Source organism: Azolla caroliniana, unplaced genomic scaffold (assembly GCF_043228905.1).
Source record: "Azolla caroliniana isolate FFs.n. ecotype wild unplaced genomic scaffold, voAzoCaro1.0.p SCAF_1, whole genome shotgun sequence".
NCBI lineage: Eukaryota > Viridiplantae > Streptophyta > Polypodiopsida > Salviniales > Salviniaceae > Azolla > Azolla caroliniana.
This window is the reverse complement of record NW_028230436.1, coordinates 31,369,477-31,389,059: the sequence shown is the minus strand read 5'-3', so window position 1 is coordinate 31,389,059 and position 19,583 is coordinate 31,369,477. Positions and strand designations below refer to the sequence as shown.

At 38.7% G+C, this 19,583-nt stretch overlaps 1 protein-coding gene across 1 annotated transcript; it reads right to left on the bottom strand.

Moving 5' to 3' along the window:
• Positions 1–7,148: 7,148 nt before the first annotated feature.
• On the bottom strand, positions 7,149–14,637 carry LOC147869725 (homeobox-leucine zipper protein PROTODERMAL FACTOR 2-like). Its single transcript, XM_087332465.1, has 11 exons — positions 14,396–14,637; positions 14,028–14,305; positions 13,177–13,294; positions 12,740–12,928; positions 11,740–12,552; positions 11,161–11,262; positions 10,870–11,076; positions 10,117–10,291; positions 9,132–9,412; positions 8,604–8,699; positions 7,149–7,975 (listed from the first exon to the last, which is right to left on the bottom strand). The coding sequence occupies exons 1-11, from the start codon at positions 14,441–14,443 to the stop codon at positions 7,610–7,612; spliced, it is 2,673 nt and encodes an 890-aa protein (XP_087188591.1). The 5' UTR covers positions 14,444–14,637; the 3' UTR covers positions 7,149–7,609.
• Positions 14,638–19,583: the final 4,946 nt, after the last annotated feature.

The window sequence follows — 19,583 nt, the reverse complement described above, 5'->3', positions numbered from 1 at the left end:
ATGCATTTGTATGTGATATCAGTGTAAAATATTAGCCTATGTGTGTTTTGGTTTGTTGGATTACAGTGTTTCTGATCTGTAATTTATGGGAAGCACAAGAGTGATGTGAATTTCATAGTTGTGAGGAGTTAATACACTTTTAATCAGTTCCCCAGTCCACTTTTGAAACGAAAATAGAGCAGGGTGTTTGGAAATATGAAAACTGCCTTGTGATTCAGGGAGGAGATATTTGTAGTTGGGTTATGAGCTCAGATCAATGCTGTCTTGATTCTGACATGAATGTTATGTATGTTTATCTGTACTCAGAAAGCATCCTATCGACATGTTTATAGACTCTTGCTTGGCTGTGAATAAAGGTATGTCCTTTGTATAATTTGTTAATGTAAAAATTGTTTCTTGCTTCATGGACACCATTGACGCAACTTTTTTTGGGTCTCATTGCTTTCCTATATAAATTTCTGAAACTGTAAAACTTTTCATTTTCTATGATTCCTTTCAATGAAGATATGCCTCGGCTAAGATGTAATCTTTTTGAAAATGTGCTATAAAAATGGTAACAAATGATACTACATGCTATATGGAGGATATGGCTAGCCTCATGAAAAATTTAAATTTCACAAACAGCTAAGTAAATAGAGAATCTATACCTTTGTTGACATCATGCTACCCAATTTCCCAAAGGAGTTGCAAGAAGAAAGCTATAAAAGACCAACTTGACCTTAGGAAAATGCCTTTGTAGGTAAGTCGTCAATACAAAGGTTTATTGTGACACCTTCAAAACTCGTTAATTCATAAGGTAGGAAAGGATAAGTTAGATCATCATTTTGTCATTGCACCAATCACAAGTAGAACCATCAACATAAAGTTCCAGTATATTGAGACATCCTTTACATCAATCTTGACGCAACGTACTCCTTTTAGACATAATACTTGAAGATCTAATCTCCCATCACAAGTCTCTTAAAAAGACAACTCCTTCGAGTGCTATTTAAGAAAGCCTATGATTCTACTCTTTTATCATATGATGAGCACTCGATTTTGAATATCCATCATGAATCAACAACATGTTATCCTTTGGTCTACCAACAAGGTCTCAAGTGTAAGATATTTGATATAATGATCATACTTACAAGTGTGACATAGGATCATCACATACATCCGCATTCATTATTTCGTGTCACTCCATTTTTTGGCCTTTGATATTCATTGTAACAAATGTGGAGACATACTACAATAGTGACATAGAAGATATGATGGCGTGATCCTAAACCACATAAATGTATTGCATAAGTAACTTCTTTTTTAGATACTTGAAAGAGTAAGGTACACATTTTCCCAACACGAATCATTCATCACTCCGCAAACCAAAAGGTACTTAACCACATTGGGATTAATTAGTTTTATTTACATTGTGAAATAAGCAAATCTAATATATGCAGGGACATCTGTCAGTTTCCTATAGCCCTTGAAACATGTATATGACTTCCTAGACAAGTGAACCATACCATTGGCCAACATTGTACTCCAAAATTTTCAAAACATAATAGTTCGGGTCTTAAAAGCTACTCAATGACATAATATTCTTCTCAATAAGGTATGGTTAAGCAGAAGAGTACATGAAATAAAGTAGACACATTTGAAACAATGCTTCCCATTATACGTTTCAATAAACATCAAACATGTTCTAACCTTCACGCAGTTTGTGCGTTGCAATTTTGTCCCGTTCCATAAATAGTGGTAATGTTAATCACGAAAGTAACCTAAAGTATGCTTTGGAGTTTAGAGTCTTGTTTAAATGAGATAAAACGACAAATATGTAAAAGAAGAAAAGACATCATGGATAACATCTACATGGGAATAAAAGTTAATAGAAGTATCCCTTCCATGGATAAATCAAGTGGGAATAAGTTGCAAGAAATTTAGGAGGTGCACTTATTTGCTCACAAGGCTTTAGGATTCATCCTCGCGCATTGCTTCTTTCGTTGCGTAGTCATGAAAATTTACCGGTTTTTGGAGGGTCGATTGTGAAAGTACCCCCTCTTTATTTTCATAATGTTTTACAATACCCTTAATTTTCAGAAATGGTTGTGGATGGAGAATCTTTATCCGATAGTCAATGTGCGTCAGAAGTGGTGTCGATGCTGGCTTCGCGTCCTCCATATTGAAGCGCTTCACCACCTTTTCGGATGTAATCGGATTGGGAGAGCCAGAAGATCTTCTTTGTCCGATTTCGCTCTATCTGCATGCCTAGAGGCTAGAATGTTTCGGGCTACTCCAAGTTCTTTCATTGAAGACTCCACTTTAGCTTTCTGATTTCGGCGATAAGGATTATAGGATCATGTAGATTCAGAACTTGTAAACTATTTGCCGGGTGTACATACATCGGCCGGAGTTCGAGCAGTTGTAGCCGAGTTGCCAGATGTAGGTATTGAACTTCTAATACCACATTCTCGGCGCTTGCTTGAAACCATATAGGCTCTTCTTCAGCTTGTAGAAGAGGTGACCTTGCTCCCTCGTTGTCGTGAAGCCTGTTAGTTGAGACACAAAAAACCTAAAAACACCAACAAGGAAAAAACTTTTGGCACCACTTTTAGCATTGTTCTAGCACCATGCCACCAATTTGAAATTTGGGAGATTGCAAACAAACTTGTCGTGGGTGTCCAACAAATGTGTGATGTAGAAGCTTCTTTGACTTTCTTCACAAGGAAATATACATTGGAAGTTAGAAAACTAGTTGATTATGAGTTCCCTCTAAGTCGAAGTCCATTGTACTTATCAATACAAGAGATTAGAATCTAGATAGAACTAGATTCCCTCTAACATCACTCAGTACGAGGATCATTCAAGTTCCAATAAGATTGATTACTTTCATGTCATTGATTGTGCACCACTCCCATTTTTCTTGCCTTTTTAAAACCTAATTTGGATTGAATTGGGGATTCGTAGTTTTAAAGTCACTCTTGGTTAATTGGCTATGTTAAGCGAATGTGCACTAAGATACTCACACACTTACATGCATGAGGTCATATGTTGTCTTTCACATGATGGTGTACTGGTAAATCTTGCAATTCAAGTTGTGGTTCAAGTCCTATTGGATGCATCATGGGCAAAGAATTTTGTATTCATTCCTTCTTGTTAAAAATTGCTAAGAGGATTTTTTTGGGTAAAATAACTAATATGACCTAACTAAAATTTGATTAGCTTGACTAGCGAATTCTGTTGTTATTTGCTTTCATGTTTGTGTGTTTCTTCAAGGAAAAGGCCAACATAATATTTTCATGCTAAATTATAATGTTTATCCGTTGCACATTCATGTTTTGAAATATGACAATGTTGGCCCCATTGATATGTGTGGCCCCATAATTGTGAGCTCATGATCCCCTACATCTTAAGAAAAATATAAATACGTCTAGAACATTTTCATTTCTTTGAAATATGATGTACTATAGTATAGTCAAGGCACAAACCAAGAGATATGCAAGTCAAATACATTGTTGTAAGACTTATTAGTGCATTTTAGTACGTGTTGACATGACTACACATGGAAACTACGTAGGCTTATTTGACCATGGACACATGACTATAATATCATTAGTGGACATGCTCGTGAATTTAGTGTTCAATGAATTAATGCAAGATGTATGCTGAAAGGACAGCCTACCCTAAAATGTAGGTTTAATGTTATTTTGTTCTTGAGGTTAGTGATGAGAAGGAACACCTAAAGTTATTACATTTGATCTTTAGCATGCACATGGTTAAGTTCAATGAGGGTGTGTGGGTGTATCATGACACAATCATCTTGTGGCACGCAAGAGTTGAGGGTGAGTGAGAAGGGTAAAACTAGTGACATTGACGAAGGCCATGTGGTATGCCCGATCGATTCTCAGGTGTCTTCGAGATCTTATGGTCCACCTGCCCAGGTGAAGCGACAACAAACACTTTTTGGTGGATCATGTAAGACCAACATGGTATATGCCCATTTCTGATTTGTTTTGTGTGCGTGTGAAGTTGGAGTGGGGGGGGGGGTGCGTGACATGGTGTAATTAATACTATTAATATTAATCTCTTTAAATACGGTATTAAAGGCTAGCGGAAATTGACTTAAATGGACCCCCCATATATTATTCCTAGTCCCCCGTGGACATACATAATTGGGAATTGAAATCTAAGAGGAACTTTCAAGCCTTTGCCAGTGGACAGTGGACACATGGAAAAGAGCACACGAGCTTATCTAAGTATGTACATATGTATGTATTTATATATGTTAATAACTTATAGGGCGTGTCTAAACTCTAGACGTCAATTTCTTATTTGGTTAAATATGGGCTTGTCCGGACAAACAAAGAATGTCTGTCCGTCTTCATTCATATTATTATGTATCCTCGTGAATGTGGCACAAATGTGGCACACGGTCCCATCCAGCCATCACTGACTTACATACATACATACATATATACATACATAACCTGTCTGTCTTCATTCAATACACATCATCAACTATCCTCTTTTCCTTCTCTGCCTTCTTTTTCTTCTTCTTCTTCTTCTTCTTCTTCCATTCGTGCACTGCTTACTACTGCTAGCAACATCATCAATCAATTTCAATCAATCAATCAAATACATACATACATACATACATATTGGACAGGAAATGGAAGACCCATTTAATGATGTACATTTCTCTCTCTCTCTCTCTCTCTCTCTCTCTCTCTCACACACACACACACACACACACACACACACACACACACACACACACACACACACACACACACACACACACACACACATATATCCTCTCAAAATATGGGCCTGCCCAATGCAATGGGATCTCTTCAAAATTTTAAATATCACATACATACATACATACATGCATGCATGCATGCATATATGTATATAGATCTATGTAATGAGAGAGACAGAGAGAGAACAGAGAGGCCCTTATAAATTCTAATGCGGTCATGCATTCTTCCCTAGTAACGTTCCTGTAGGCTATATATATATATATATATATAGCTATTTCATCAATTAAGCAGTATATGGTTAACACCTCTCTATCTCTCTGCAGTGCCTAGACATATATATATATATATATATATATATATATAGCTGTGTCCATATCAAGGAGAAGTTCCCATATATGGAGGTCCAGAGTATTGTGGGAGTAATCAGCAATAGCAATGTTTATTATAATCATCACCACCATCATCATCATCATAATAACGAGAACGGAGGTGGTGTTGGGTCCGAATCGTGTACTAATGCTCCATTGCTATTGCCTGATGATCCTCATCATGTTGGCGCAATAATTAGCAACATTGGTGGTGACCACTTCCACCAAAACCTTAATCATCGTGCAGTTAACACCCATTCCTCTACTGCATTGGTTAATTATCCCCAGGTTAATAATAATACTCATAATTACTCCCACTCTGGTGATGAGCTACTCGCTCCACCATCACTACTATTACCATCGGCATCATCGTCTGGCCCAATCAAGCATCTTACTTATCCCTCCTGTGCATTCACATCGCCCCCTAATTCTGCCCATACTAATTACCTCTCAATATTATTAGACTCTACTTATAATGTCAAGGAGTATGATAAAGATCCCTGCAATATGATGCGCAGCAGCACATCATCACCGCCATCTCATGAATCTACTACAGCTCTACTAAATACAGCCAGGCACCTTCTTGCTGTTGAGGAGGACCAGGACCCAGTCGATATAAGCAATCTCTCCTCTTCTTCTACATACGATATGATTAATTCAAGTAATCACATTACAAGCCCTAATCATGAGGCTACCTATCTCCTGACCCATCATCCCTCAATCCTCCCTGTTATTAACGCAAGCAATCCGTGCGAACTCGCCGGCCTGGCGGATGCCAAGTGGCAGCATCTGGTCCCGCCACGATGCCGCGGTCGGGAGAGCGGTGCCAGCTGGCACGATACGGATCGCGACTCGGGGGACATATCCTCCGTGGTACGGCCTACCAGCTGGTGCGCTGGGCGTGAAGCTAGCGCTGCCACCTGTCCAGCTACGGCGATGGCCGGGCCTGGGAGCTGTCATATCGGAGACCCTATGGATTATTGGGATGGGCGGAATATGAGTGATGGGTACGGATATACTTCTGTCGAGCAGATTGGAAATGTCAGTAATCCGAGTAATAATGGAGATGGCGATGATGGTAACCGCATGAGCAATGCCATGGTGTCGATGAGGTTCACCAGGAATATTCCAGGCCAGAAGGGATATTCTGTGCTTCCCCAGGGAATGACAGCCAGGAGGCGGCGGCACCGAATCAGCAGGAAGTTGAAGATTCTGAGGAATCTGGTGGTGCCGTACTGTGGCGGCGCCGGCGGGAGGAGGAATATGGACACGGCGTCCATGCTGGATGCGGCCATCCACCGGATCAAATATTTAAGGGCCCAGATTCATATGATGCACCTGCAACTTGCTCGCGAAGAATCTGCTTCTGCCGCGACCGCCCATATCAATAATAATTACATGGTGATCAACAATAGTTATAGAATTGAGATTCCATTGGATCATCCTCAGTTTCAGCTTCATCTTCATCAATATTATGATAGCCATCGTTACATTGTTGACCCACCTGATCCCTAATTACGCCACTTATGATGTAGTGATTACCCTAATTAGATGGACTTTTAAGAGCTTTTCATAACCTTGAGTTTATAATCGAAGAGGATGTATGATATGTGCGCTATAATTAAGATCTTCCTATTTAAATGGCGAGATGGATTCAGTCCGATTTGAAATTTGGGCATGGATATATTATTCCACCGCCAACAGAAAACGAATGCAATGTGGGCGAGTACTTGGTAAAATGCTGAAGTTCAGCTAATTCCTCCCATGGAGGTGTTTACACGAAAAGATAGCCTCCCTCACTCTCTGTGATTACTTGAAATGATATGGACACAATTATATTGGAGCTCCACAGAGTGATCACGAAGTAGCAATATTCCTCAATCCATTAGAATCATACATTAATGCTCAATATGAATCGCATTCTACAGGGACATCCGGCCATGCTCATATCATATAGTTCATGTCTTATATGAATTTGTTTGTTTACCTCATCGTGTGAACTCTAAGTTATAAATTTACAAAGATATTTGAAATTTGAATGAAGGATTTGTTTCCGGTTTGTAAGTGTGCATTCATAACGAAAGGATTTGCAGGGCATAGTGGAGTGGATATAATTCGTTAATGGTGCTATCCTACATTGATCCAAAATTTGTACTCTGAAAGCTTGGCCTAAGTAAGCATCGTGCAAGGTTTTGAGAAGAGTTCTACTGGATGTATGATATTTTAGTAAGACAATGTGCGATAGATAAGTTGTGCATTCAACTAAAGAGAGAGGCATTAATTTAGCCTGACAAGGCATTAATTTAGATGATAAGAGGTTAAAAACTTTTGGCCATGGCCATTGGAAATGGTAGGTAGGAGGATGGATATGCCACATTTGGGATGGAATCAAAGTGCCAAGAGTTTTTTTTCTTTTTAAATGTACCTCCAAATGAATAATGGTTATGAGTGAGATTAAGAAGAGGAGCTACACATTCATTCTCATGCATTGTCAGTCGGTCAGTCATAAGAGAGAGAGAGGCTACTTTTGATGCGGGCGACGGTGTTGGAGATTAGCTTGTTCACCGTAGCAACCGATCCGAGGGATAACCTGGCAGTGGGTACATGGTCCACCAGGATCTGGAAGGCCAATGTGAGCAGAGACCCGCCGGTTGGCGACGAGGAGGAGGCTCGATGAGGATGGAGGGGGCCATCGGGGAGGATGGCAAAGCCCGAAGGTAAGAGAGCCACGGAGTCGGGATCACCCCCGTTCAGAATGCCACTCATTGCCGCTACGTCTATCGGCGCGTACACCACCAGTGAGCATACCTCGTCCGTACAGCACTCTTGCAGGATCAGCATGTTGCTCTGGTTCGAGTTGATGGGCTGGTGTGGACAATAACAACAAATCATGACCACAAACACACACACACACACACACACACACACTTATAACATGCTTTAGTAGTTACTTTCAAGCATATAACCTGCTTTAATCATGCCTAACATAAATTCCAGTCACCTCACATAAACTGAATCTCTGATGCCAAACTTATCATTCATTGTTCAACTTGGTCCTTCCTAATTTTGTGTCATTTGACATATAATTTGATGTTTATAACTTAAAAGTCTAAGTCTTGCTTGACCATCATTGAAGGTTCTTATTTAACATTGGATGCAAACTCACAGCTAAAATCAAGCATGCATCATAAACCCATATGCCCAGAAAACCCGTTAATGTGTTTGGATTTCTGAGGTTTATTCAAACATTAAAAATCAGGGTATGGTGACCCAATGTATAAGATCTTGACACAACAATCATAATATCTAAAACACACTTATCATATCATAGCCTGGCTAACGTACAATTGATTTATTTAACTTTTAGCTATTGCTAAAACTACTTCAGAAAATCTTGAGCACATAACATATGCATCAAAAAAATAAAAGATTTTGCAGACTACTTTACTCTCCGCTACAAAATAAAACAAGGAAGCAGGAGTTTGTTACTTACGTTTACTCGTAGAAGTGAGACACTATTTCCAGGGTCTGGTCCTTTGGCTATGTAGAACATCTCCTTAATGACACCATTGTTGGATAATATATCCCACTACAAAGACACAATCAGACCTTTTGTTGTCAATAGTGATGGAAGCTAAATTTTGTTGTCAATAATAAATGCATTATTCGATGGAAGCTAAATTTGGTGATGAATGACTTCCACTTGGTGATAGTTTTTTTTTATTTCCTACAATGGTTTATATAATGTTTAAAGCGATTTACATGAAATTTAAGCATAGATTTTTACCCTTTCTAACTGCACTTGGACTGCTATTATTATGTACCAAAGCATTAGTAATAACAGTTATACATGGCCACCCACTTCTAAGTGTGGGATGGATGAGAACTATCACCACTTACTTACAAATGTAATGGATTTTATTTATTTTGATGTATACGTAGAAACTCCTTCACTCTCAATCTTATGAATCTTTTTATTTGGTAGGATAGATTACAAGTTGGCATATGTTATGGTTAATACCTCACTACGAAGGCGATCTGTACGCAAGAATTGGAAAATTTGTCGTGGGGAGGAAGGGAGCCAAAGAGAAGTAGAGGCACTCAACACAATCCCAGGTGGGTGTCCAGGCTCATCATTGCTCTTATGAATCACCACGCGCACATCCTCCGCACCACTGCAATTGTTACCGGCCAATGTCACCCAAGCCTCAGATGTTGAGGACCCTACACCTCCATTGAAGCTCTTTACCATCCTCTCTGCCAATTTTAACATGCTTCGTCGACCCTCTACATTTGGAACCACTACATGATCATCCCAGTTTTAATTAGAGGGTCTTCTAGATTCATACAATCTCAGAGCATTGGATTAGAAGATCCAACTTAGACATCTCAATTATAAGCTTTTGGAGTTAAATGTGCATATTGATCAAGCAACAATTTCAGCCTCCTCCCTATGGGATTCATTCTTGCACTACCTAATGTTTGCTACATTTTATGTTATTCCATATGATTATGTGTTTTTTTTCAAATGGTTTCCCTTCAATATGAGAAGAAATTAACCTCCAAAACAGTAAATTAACAATTAAAGGGTCAAACTCCATAGGATGCCTCACTACCAAACATTCTCCCTGAATCATGACCCCATGTAAATCCAAAGATCAACATTTTCAGGTGTGTTGTATTTGATTGCTGCATCTATTCGAAAATGATATCGCATGCACCTGGTGCAAAATTTGCTCAATTGCCCGAAATCCGTCATGAAATGAAATACATTATATACATAAATGTCGTACCAAAAAGCTGATGTGAATATAGTTAAACCCTTTCTATATCTATACATATATGATATATGTATATGTACATATTGTCTCTCCCTTTAATATGTTTGTTTTTCCCCTCCAACTATTATAAATGAACCAATAAAAAATCAATACAAGAGACTCTTTAATACACAAGGACACTTCTTGAAACATATTTCTTTATGCAAAATATTTAGGAATGCTTACCAGTTGAGTCACCAGAAGGGACATTGTTAGCAAGCACACTTGCAATCCTTTCACATTGTCGTTGCAATGTTGACAACCACCGAACTGCACCAAATGCCATCCCACTATTAACAAATGATTGATAAAGATTGTGAACGCCTTTAGTATCAACCTCTACGTTCTCCACCCAAGTTACCTGAATTGAAGGCAATATACATACAAATGTTGAATGTAGACTTTGGAAGGCAATTAATTATATGAATAGATTATATTGTAACATTACCTTAGTAAAAGAAGAAATGTTATAATGTAGTCATGCGATTGCACAATGCGTGTTGAGATGTTGTTCTATCTATCCATTTTCTTTCTTATCATTTATCCTAGTACATTGAAATAAAATGTGTGTCGTGCTAACTATGGTGAGGGTTAAACCGTCATGTAAAGATTTTATGGCCTATTTACATTTGTTTCTTGATTGTGCTTGTTGAATTCAAACATTCCGCAACCAAGAAAGTAGCTTATTAAGAAAACTCATGGAATAAATTTCATGTAAACCTTATTGATGGCTTACGAAGTGTGGAGGATGTAAAAAAAGATGATGCAATATGAGTTGTAAATAGATCCACGTATTTCAAAATGGGCCTAAAAGTGATTAGCAATATTCATGCAAACAAGTATTTCTAGCAACACAGTTGTGAGTAGCACATGTTAAAATCAAGAGGCCAATCAAAACCACAATGATAAAATGAGTAAATTCTCAATAATGCTTCTTACCTTTGAGTAACCATTTGGCATCTCCTCAATAATGCAACCAGAAGGTCGTCTCCTACAACGTAGTAAAGAAGGAGGTGGATTCCCACGGAGGCTATCAATGGAAACGTCTACCACTACCCAAAAGTGGTCGACATGCTTGGAATAACGAAGAAAGTAGTTCTCTCGTGTTGGTACAAGAGGTGTTGGTATTTGGAACTCTGCATACATCTATATTCGAATTGTTATAATCACCATACATCATATACTTGATGTTAATATCAACATAACATGTCATTCCGAAAATAATCTCACCAATTGTATAGCACCATCATATGTTCCGGCGACACCCATGGAAAGAACTTCTACTATCCGAGCTCTCGAGATAATTGAAGAAAACATTTCTTTCCATTGAGCCTAGCATGAAGCAACATGAGATGAGGGGTCACTTGCTAGTGGGAGGGGCGAATTGCACATCCCTTAAAAAATATTTTATTCGCATAACAAGTATTTTTACCAACACTTGATGAACATTTTTAAAAAGGGACCTTGCTTTGTTCCTATGATTAATTTCTTACACTTTGACATTATTATTTGTGCAAGCTTCCTATATATATATGTACATACTACTACTACCACTAGTACTATAGCCTTACCTTGATATAGCTATATGTAATATGTATATGTATCTATGTATCTATGTATTGCTTGATTGCATAAACACAACTCACTTAGGTGTGGTGCGATAATGTGTTGTGTCAAGAGATTGATCATTAGCGGCTTCTATGAGAGAGAAAACATGGTGTGTGTCGGTGGGTGGGTGGGTGCAAGAGAGATTATCTAAGATATGTGTGTTTGCAGCATCAGAATAGATTAGAGAGGTGTTTTTTTTACCACATCCATGAAGGTTTCCACGAGAGAGGCAGAGTTCATGATCACCAAGCCAGAATGGCGAGTGACCTCGGACGAGAGGCCGAGGGGAGTGGGTCCGATGCCGCGAGGGAAGCGGCGGAAGTAGGCTTGCAGATCCAAGCAACTCCCTCCACTACAATCGGCATCGGCATTACTATAAGTAGTAGTGGTGGTGGTGGTTTGATGATTATTGTGGTGGTGGTGTTGGGCGTCATGATGGGCATGATTAGTGGGCACCACCCACAATGGGTGGCCATGTGAACGCGCCATCTCGATGAGCTCCTCCATGGATGCGACCGCCAGCTCCACGACCAACGGCTTCTCCCCCTCCGTCAACCCAAGTGGCCTCGATGCGATCTCGGCAACCGTAGGCCCCAGCTCCTCTACCTCCCCCTCCTCCTCCTCCTCCCCCCCTTCCTCTTCCATATTCTTATTAATATTTCTATAATTCTCCCCCACATGCTTCATTATCTCCTCTTGGCCCCCCCCACCTCCTCCATACATCATTGCCGCTGCCGCCGACCCACCATTATTCCGTTCCCCCCGCATCATCCTCATCATCATATTCATCATCATCTCGCCGCCTCCTCTTCCTCCTCCTCCTCCTCCTTCTTCGCTCGTTATTAGTCCCCGGCCTCCTCCTCCTCCTCGTGATGCCCGGCTACCCCCCGTCATCATCGAGTTGTTCGTGACCGGCACTAGCCCATCACCTCCTCCTCTTGTACTTGCACCGCCACCATTACTCACATTCTTCCTGCCTATGTGCTTTGTCACCATATTCGTTATCCGGTCGATCTGCGATAGCCATCCCAAATGCCACTCCGACATTTACATTTTCAGAAATCGGATGCTCTTTTTTTTTTTCTTCTTTAAAACCAGATTCCAATTATATGGATTGTTAATGGGCGGGCCAAAGTAGTGGTTACAAATTGGATGGATATATATTGGCTAAGAATGGATGTGAATGAAGAATATATATTACCTCCTCTTTTAATCTCACGTTCTCGATCCGGAGCTGTTGCTCTTCTAGCGACATCTCGGCCACACTCGCCGGTCCACCGCAAGTTGGGCACGACACATTCCTCACTGCATCCCTCAACGCACAATTCTCGGCTTTCAGCTTCTCATTCTCCGTCCGGAGAACGCCATTGTCTTTCCTTTCATGGTGCGCCTAATCAGATATATATAATCAGTAATTAAGATCATTATTGAACCCCCGGGATAATTAATCAATATCATCTAACTACTAAATTAACATCATTATTGAAACCCCCCGCGATTAATCAATATCATCGCAGCAGCATGAGTATTCATCATCATCTAAATTAATTGTCAAATCAATGATCTTCACTTGTGATGCATGGAATGCATCATGTGACATTAGAGATCCTATGGGTGTTTGTTGGGAAATGCATCTACCTTCATCTGGGTCCTCTTGTTTTGGAACCAGAATTTGATCTGACGCGGAGATAACTTGAGCTCTCTGCTCAGTTCTTGCCTCTGCTTCTCATCCGGGTGAGGGCACTCCTTGAATACCCTGTGTGTTCCCACAGCCAAAAATCTCAATTAATCATCAAAATCTTCCGACGAATCATGATAATACCATCTCTTCATTACAATCTATACACGAGTGTGGGAAAAATTAACCCACAGTGAGAGGTCTCACTATAATTTGGCCACTTAATATGTGAGAATAAGATTAATAGAGGTTTCTACTTTCCGGAGCTCCATTATGTCTATTGTCTTAAAATCATTATTGCAGAGATGGAGATCACAATGGCAGCTGTTGGTTTTGTTAAGCCTCGGTTGCTCACAGAATTTCATGTATTGGAATAGATGATCCACCGAGTTTAGCTAAGTTTGTGAATTGCGATTACAGGCCCAGAACAATTGCTGGCTTTTAAATATTACTGTTAAATATCATCATAATTTGCTTCATATAACAGATCTATAATCCTATTTGACAACATTTTACATCAAAGGCACCTTAACCTCTCATGATGATAGGTTTGTTAAGTATGTGAATGAATCGATTCCCCTCTAGTGTTGTGATTCATTGATTGAAACAGGAGACAGAAAAGGATTAAATTGGGTTTTGAATAACCAACAGTCCAATTCTTCCAAAACTGTGGACCTAATACCCCCTGCCTCTGCAAGCTTTCAAATTATCGGCCAAATTTGGGGAGACCAATTATTATAAGTAGCCCCAACTAAGCAATTAGCTACTCAATGAATGAATGGATTTGCTGGCTAATCAAGAGTCGACTTGCCTTTCCATCTCTTGGATTTGGTGTGTGGTGTGTCGATGGTATCGTTTCTTGGTGGGCCGAGTAACACCGTCACCATTAATCGTGTCGATCTCATCATCATAATCAATATCCTCCAAATTCTCGCTATTACTATCTGATAATTGATCATTGCTTGTTATATTAGCTATACGCTCCTTGTTCTTATCACAGTTATTCTGATTTGTACCCAAAGTAAACTCTGGGTGGTCGGCGTCCAGCATCATTTCCATCCCATGTTCATTCTGTGGTGGTGCCACTGGCTGTATCAGTCCAAGAATGGATTAATCATTATACACTAATAGAATTATTGAAAATCTGTAGATTAGAACTAGAATGTATAGATTAATTACTCGCGTGATAGTCAAGCCCGATGTTGATGAGGATTTGGGCAGCACCATATTGACATGATCCTGTGTACTAATTACAATACATCTGTCCCTCTGTATATAAGATCTAGGTCATTAAGGATGGATGAAATTAGGAGAGACAGAGATTAATTAAGAGAGGCAATTAGCACAAAACATTGTGGATCAGATGAGATTAGCGCTTGTTACGTCATGTGATAAGGCTAGGGACATTAGGAAGGCCTCCTAAGGCCCAAGCTGATTGTGCATGTGGTGGAGAATCTTATATTATTATATGAGGACATTATTATAATTATTTTGTCTATGTGTATGATATGAGATTGAGAAAGAACAAGTGTGGTAGCCAAATATGAATGTAAGATAGTGTTGATGTGGGACGGTGGGAATTGATCATTAGGTGTGTCGGAAGCGTGTGTCAATAATGGGGTAGAAGTAGTCGATTCATGGCCCCAGTGTGGCTCGTGATACGCTGAGAGAGAGAGAGAGATACATAGATTAGATCGGACAATATGGATGAATGGATGGATGGATAGATAGATAGATGGATAGATAGATAGATAGATAGATAGATTTTAATAGTATATGTCCGCAATAGTTATTCGTCGAAAAAGGAACGTCTTCGTGAAAGGCGTTTCGGAGATGCCGTGAGATACTCGAGAACTCTACTAGAATGTGTTAAGTTTTCGCACCTTATAGTCCCCCCAATATTAAGACTAGGAGGTTTGAAATGTCGTGTCCGAGTCTGAGGTTTCGTCGCCCTCTCAAAGTCCCTTTCAAAAGTCCTTTAAAAGCACTGTTAGCTTCGGTCACATTGGTCATGTATTGCTTCCTTTTCTCCTCGTTAATGTGCCAACAAACACCTCGCTCTATGCATCGAAAAGGGAAAGGGAACACACGAAACGGTCTCATGTACATTGCACCATCGAGTGAATTAAAAGTAGGTGAACCATTCAAATGGATGTACCTAACCCCCATGGTAGTTCGGAGAGGGGTAGATATATTTCGTTACATTGCCTTCACATTTGGTAATCTTGCACAACATGCCATCTGTAAAAAAAACTTCAAGTCTACTATCTATTTTGCAAATGACACACACCCATCTTAATATTCCATTTCTCATTCATCCAATCAATGCTACTTGTTTTCTTCACACATCCAATCTTCTACATCAGGACATTGATGCTCGACATCCTCTCTCATCTACGCAATTATATTGTGAAGTGTTCAAATCGCCGATTCCTATGTTCATTATTTACCTATTGGCCATGACAAAGGAAGTGCACTAATGTAAATAATTTTCTATCATTATTTTCACCTTAGTAATTTCATTGCTCGATGTAGGGTGACCCCTAAATAGGGGATGGGTACAGAAATTTTGTTGGCACCATATTCCAAAGAGCGCTTCATACTTTCAAAACATCGGTTATGAAAAGCGAGTGACATGAAATAGTAAAATATCTTCGAAAGTAAACCCATTATGTTGGCTTTCTCGTGCGCCAGTTATTAGTATAGGCGGTTGTTTGGAGTTAAATTCAGCATAATAAAATATTTCATCAAGTTTGCACGGGGATGTTTGTGCCTCGCTTGTGTTTAAGCCGTATGATTTTATGATTCCTTCAGCTTGCTAGTTGATATTCACAAAGGCAAAAGTTATAAACTCATATGCAATGAAGTAAGCCTAACTATTTGTCTCAAATTTTCACAATGAACACCATTACCTAATGTCACTATTGCAAATGTACTTTATTTTGAATGTTACCTCAAGTTTGAAACTTAAGGTGTTCCTACCAAACTCCCTATAATGAGACAAAATGCTTTAAATTGTGAAGTTGATACAATATATTGTATGTTATCAACTTACGTTACTTTCAATTGATATTTGGAGTCTCTACAAATGTATATGCATTACTATTAGATATAATGGTATATTCAAAAGTTCTATCACTAGTACTCAACATTGTGATTTCTTTTCCATTCGAAAAGTTGAGAACTAATTATATCTATTGCTATCACAGTTGTTGTTGCATTGCTAGTACATACATGGGGAGTTTCAAACTTGATAACTTTTGAGGATGCTTTTCATATTGCTCCATTAAAGTTGCCCGTGACTAATTGGGAAGTTGTTATACATGTTATTTTTTGTGCACATGGCAATTGTTGCTTGTTCAACATAAATCACCCTCTTAGAGCTTGAAACAAAGTTTAACAATTCAAATGTATATTTTCCTCTTGAATTTCCTTGTGCATGTGTTAAGAACTTGCACACACACTTGAGCTTGGTTCATATCTAATTTAGTTTTGGTATTCAATTTGACGAAAAAAGTTACTCCATACATTTCGCAATTCTAACTTTTTTGTGGACACAAAAAGAATCAAATGACTTTAGTTTAAGCCGATGTCTAGTCAAGGTAGATAGTACAACCTCACATCCATAAAGTATGTGGTAAATAGAGCTTATTAGTTGTTCTTGATGAGGTTCTTATGTTTCCTCGTGTTGCTCTCTAGGTGTAACATATTGACGTTGTGTAGGCTTTGTGGAGAAAAGTTCCATTATATTATACCCCAAAGTTTGAGCAAGTCTATTATTATCAACCGGTAATAAGCGTTGATTGGTTCTTTTTCTATGTTGTTTCTCCTTTCATAACGTTAATGATCCATCCACGCTCCTATCCTTTGTTCCATAAAGGAATAACCGTTTGTACATGTGTTCGTTAATTCGAGGTGCACATGCTTCGACAAAGATCTTATACATAATGTTGTATATTATGGCATCTCTATAGTTGTGCATTCCCCCCCTTGTCCCTTTTATTTACGGATCCTCTTTATTATTGTTCATGTTAACGTAGTCAAGCAATACGTCTCTAATTATTGATGAAATTAGACAAACGTGCCCCAGTTGATGAAAAGAATAATGCGACTTCCATTTACTAGATACTTTATCAAGGTAAATTGTACAACCATGCCACCATAAAGCTTGTCTTAAATCCACTTTGTTGATTGTGGCTCTTGCATTTCCTTGTTGTCTGGTTACCATTTAAAAAAGACCAGTGCAGGCTTTGTCACAAAAGGTCCATTATATTCTATCACAGTCTTTGTCTAAGCCTTAAATATCAATACTAATACTTGATGGCGAGTTTTTTTTCTATACACTTTGTTTCTTGGAATGTTAATAACTTCACCCAATGCATCTTTTTCTGAAAAAAGTAGAAGTTTACTACATGAAGTGAAGTGCACACATGCTTTAGCAAAAGTATTGTATATATTATTGTGTGATAGCATGATCATAGCTCTATAGTCATGTATCTTCCACTCATTCTTTCTTTGTAACATGAAATGATATCTATGATAAACATGGTAGTGAAGTTGGGGAATGTTTTAGTATTAATAAAAAGAAGAATGTGATCGTTCAAATTACAAGTCATCTTTCTACCATGATGTTAGTCAAGTCGGGTAATGCTTTGCTATTCACTAGTTCTATAAATATTCCTTAGGTACGTTTTCCAAATATGGCTTATTTGGTTAGCTTTGTTGGGTGTATGTGTTTGCCTTATTTGGAGAGAAAACTATTGATCACCTTTTTCTTCCATCTTTTTTGCGGCAAATGTTGCTTTTTTAGAAGCATGATCTAGACTAATGTAGGACCGGGAAAGAAGGCAAACTTGATTAAAACATATGTTGCTAGCTATTATTTGGGAAAAAATCTTGCCAAAAAAGTGAAAACAAGCTTGCCCAAACAAAATCTCCCTTATTATAAACCAAAGGGTTTGATAGGTTGTGGCATGTATGCCAATTTAATCCTAATATTCTCCCAAGGAATGTTGGAATTTTATGTTTGGTTGTAAGAATTTGCCTTGGGTTGTGGGTTGGCAGGGTCTCTCTTCCATTAGATTGATTCATGGGAAACGAAGCACAAGCATATTGGATAGTTATCGGAGATGTGTACCACCACCACCAAGAATTGACTTGTAGTGAGCATTCATATTTAATTTATTGAGAGCGTGTGTGTGTGTGTGTTGTGTGACACATGCTAATATCACATATGCTCAAATTCATGAAATCCCAAATGAGAAGCACTAAAATTGTCTATGTTTGTCGATGCTTCATTGCCTACTACCATTGAGTCATTTACATAGGGCAAAAGTTAGATTTAAATAGATTTGCAAATGCTTGCAACGAGGAAATGCATAATGATTTAAGCTAGATTGGCTATTGTTGTGGGGCCAAAGAACTATGGCACGTGTTTGGACATACTTGTTTACCCCCTACGAAAGGATTGTTGGAGGGTTATCATTACGAGTAATTTTCTTCTTCCTTTTGATGCATTCTGAAAGATAAAAGACCTTCATTTGATATTGCAACTTTTTATTTTTGAGAAGCTTTAAAAAGTTTTGGAAGTTGAGTTTACCAAAGGTAATGTATTCAATGATATTCTAGCAATTTCATTTTAATGAATGCCACAACCATATGTAGCTTCTACTACATCCAATTGGACTTTCTCATCTCAATCTCGTTATCCCCACTCAACACAGGCATTTGATTCTATTATTACACAACCTATTCGGGCCTTGTGGATCACTCTTTTAATCCCGCAGGGGGTTGGGTCCATGCAACCGGATCGGTTCGGGTTAGCTTTTTTTTCTGCCCTTCTATTTAGTCTCTCTCCATGTAAGTGGTTGTGCTTCCCTCACTCACTCAGGGGAGAAGAACATCCCGTAATCTTCAACCGATTCTGCGCTTCAATGTAATTACCAGGGAACGCTATACTGTATTTCTATAGTCGACATACCAAGCTCACTTTGACCAACGTGCATACAAAGACCTTTCTTTTTCAATGGATCAAAGTACATGAATTTACATATATTTTTTGGCATGAATATGTTTTTATGAATAAAAATTTCGTGAAAATCTAGCTTCACATATATAATGAATAAATAAATTGTGTGGTGCTTATAGGAAGAATTGTTCTAGAATAATGTCCCTTTTGAGTATTTTATTATCACAATTTACTATAACACCAGCTTCGGTAACCCATCCCTCCGACTAGCACAACTTACATGATCCCTTTTCTGTGACTATCTATGTTCCCTTTAAAGAGTATAATATAAGCACGGTTTAAAACATGGAAATGTCTTTTCCATGGTTTTATTTCTTTTCTTGTGAGAGTCACAAAGTT

What these genes read in the sequence shown, in the direction of transcription:
- LOC147869725 (XM_087332465.1), bottom strand. Translation starts at nt 14,443, where the DNA reads ATGGTGCTGCCCAAATCCTCATCAACATCGGGCTTGACTATCACGCGA. An exon ending in TGCCAAATGGTTACTCAAAG is followed by an intron (nt 10,292 to 10,869) that starts GTAAGAAGCATT and finishes CCTTCAATTCAG; the next exon opens with GTAACTTGGGTGGAGAACGT. An exon ending in CCCTTCTGGTGACTCAACTG is followed by an intron (nt 9,413 to 10,116) that starts GTAAGCATTCCT and finishes ATGATCATGTAG; the next exon opens with TGGTTCCAAATGTAGAGGGT.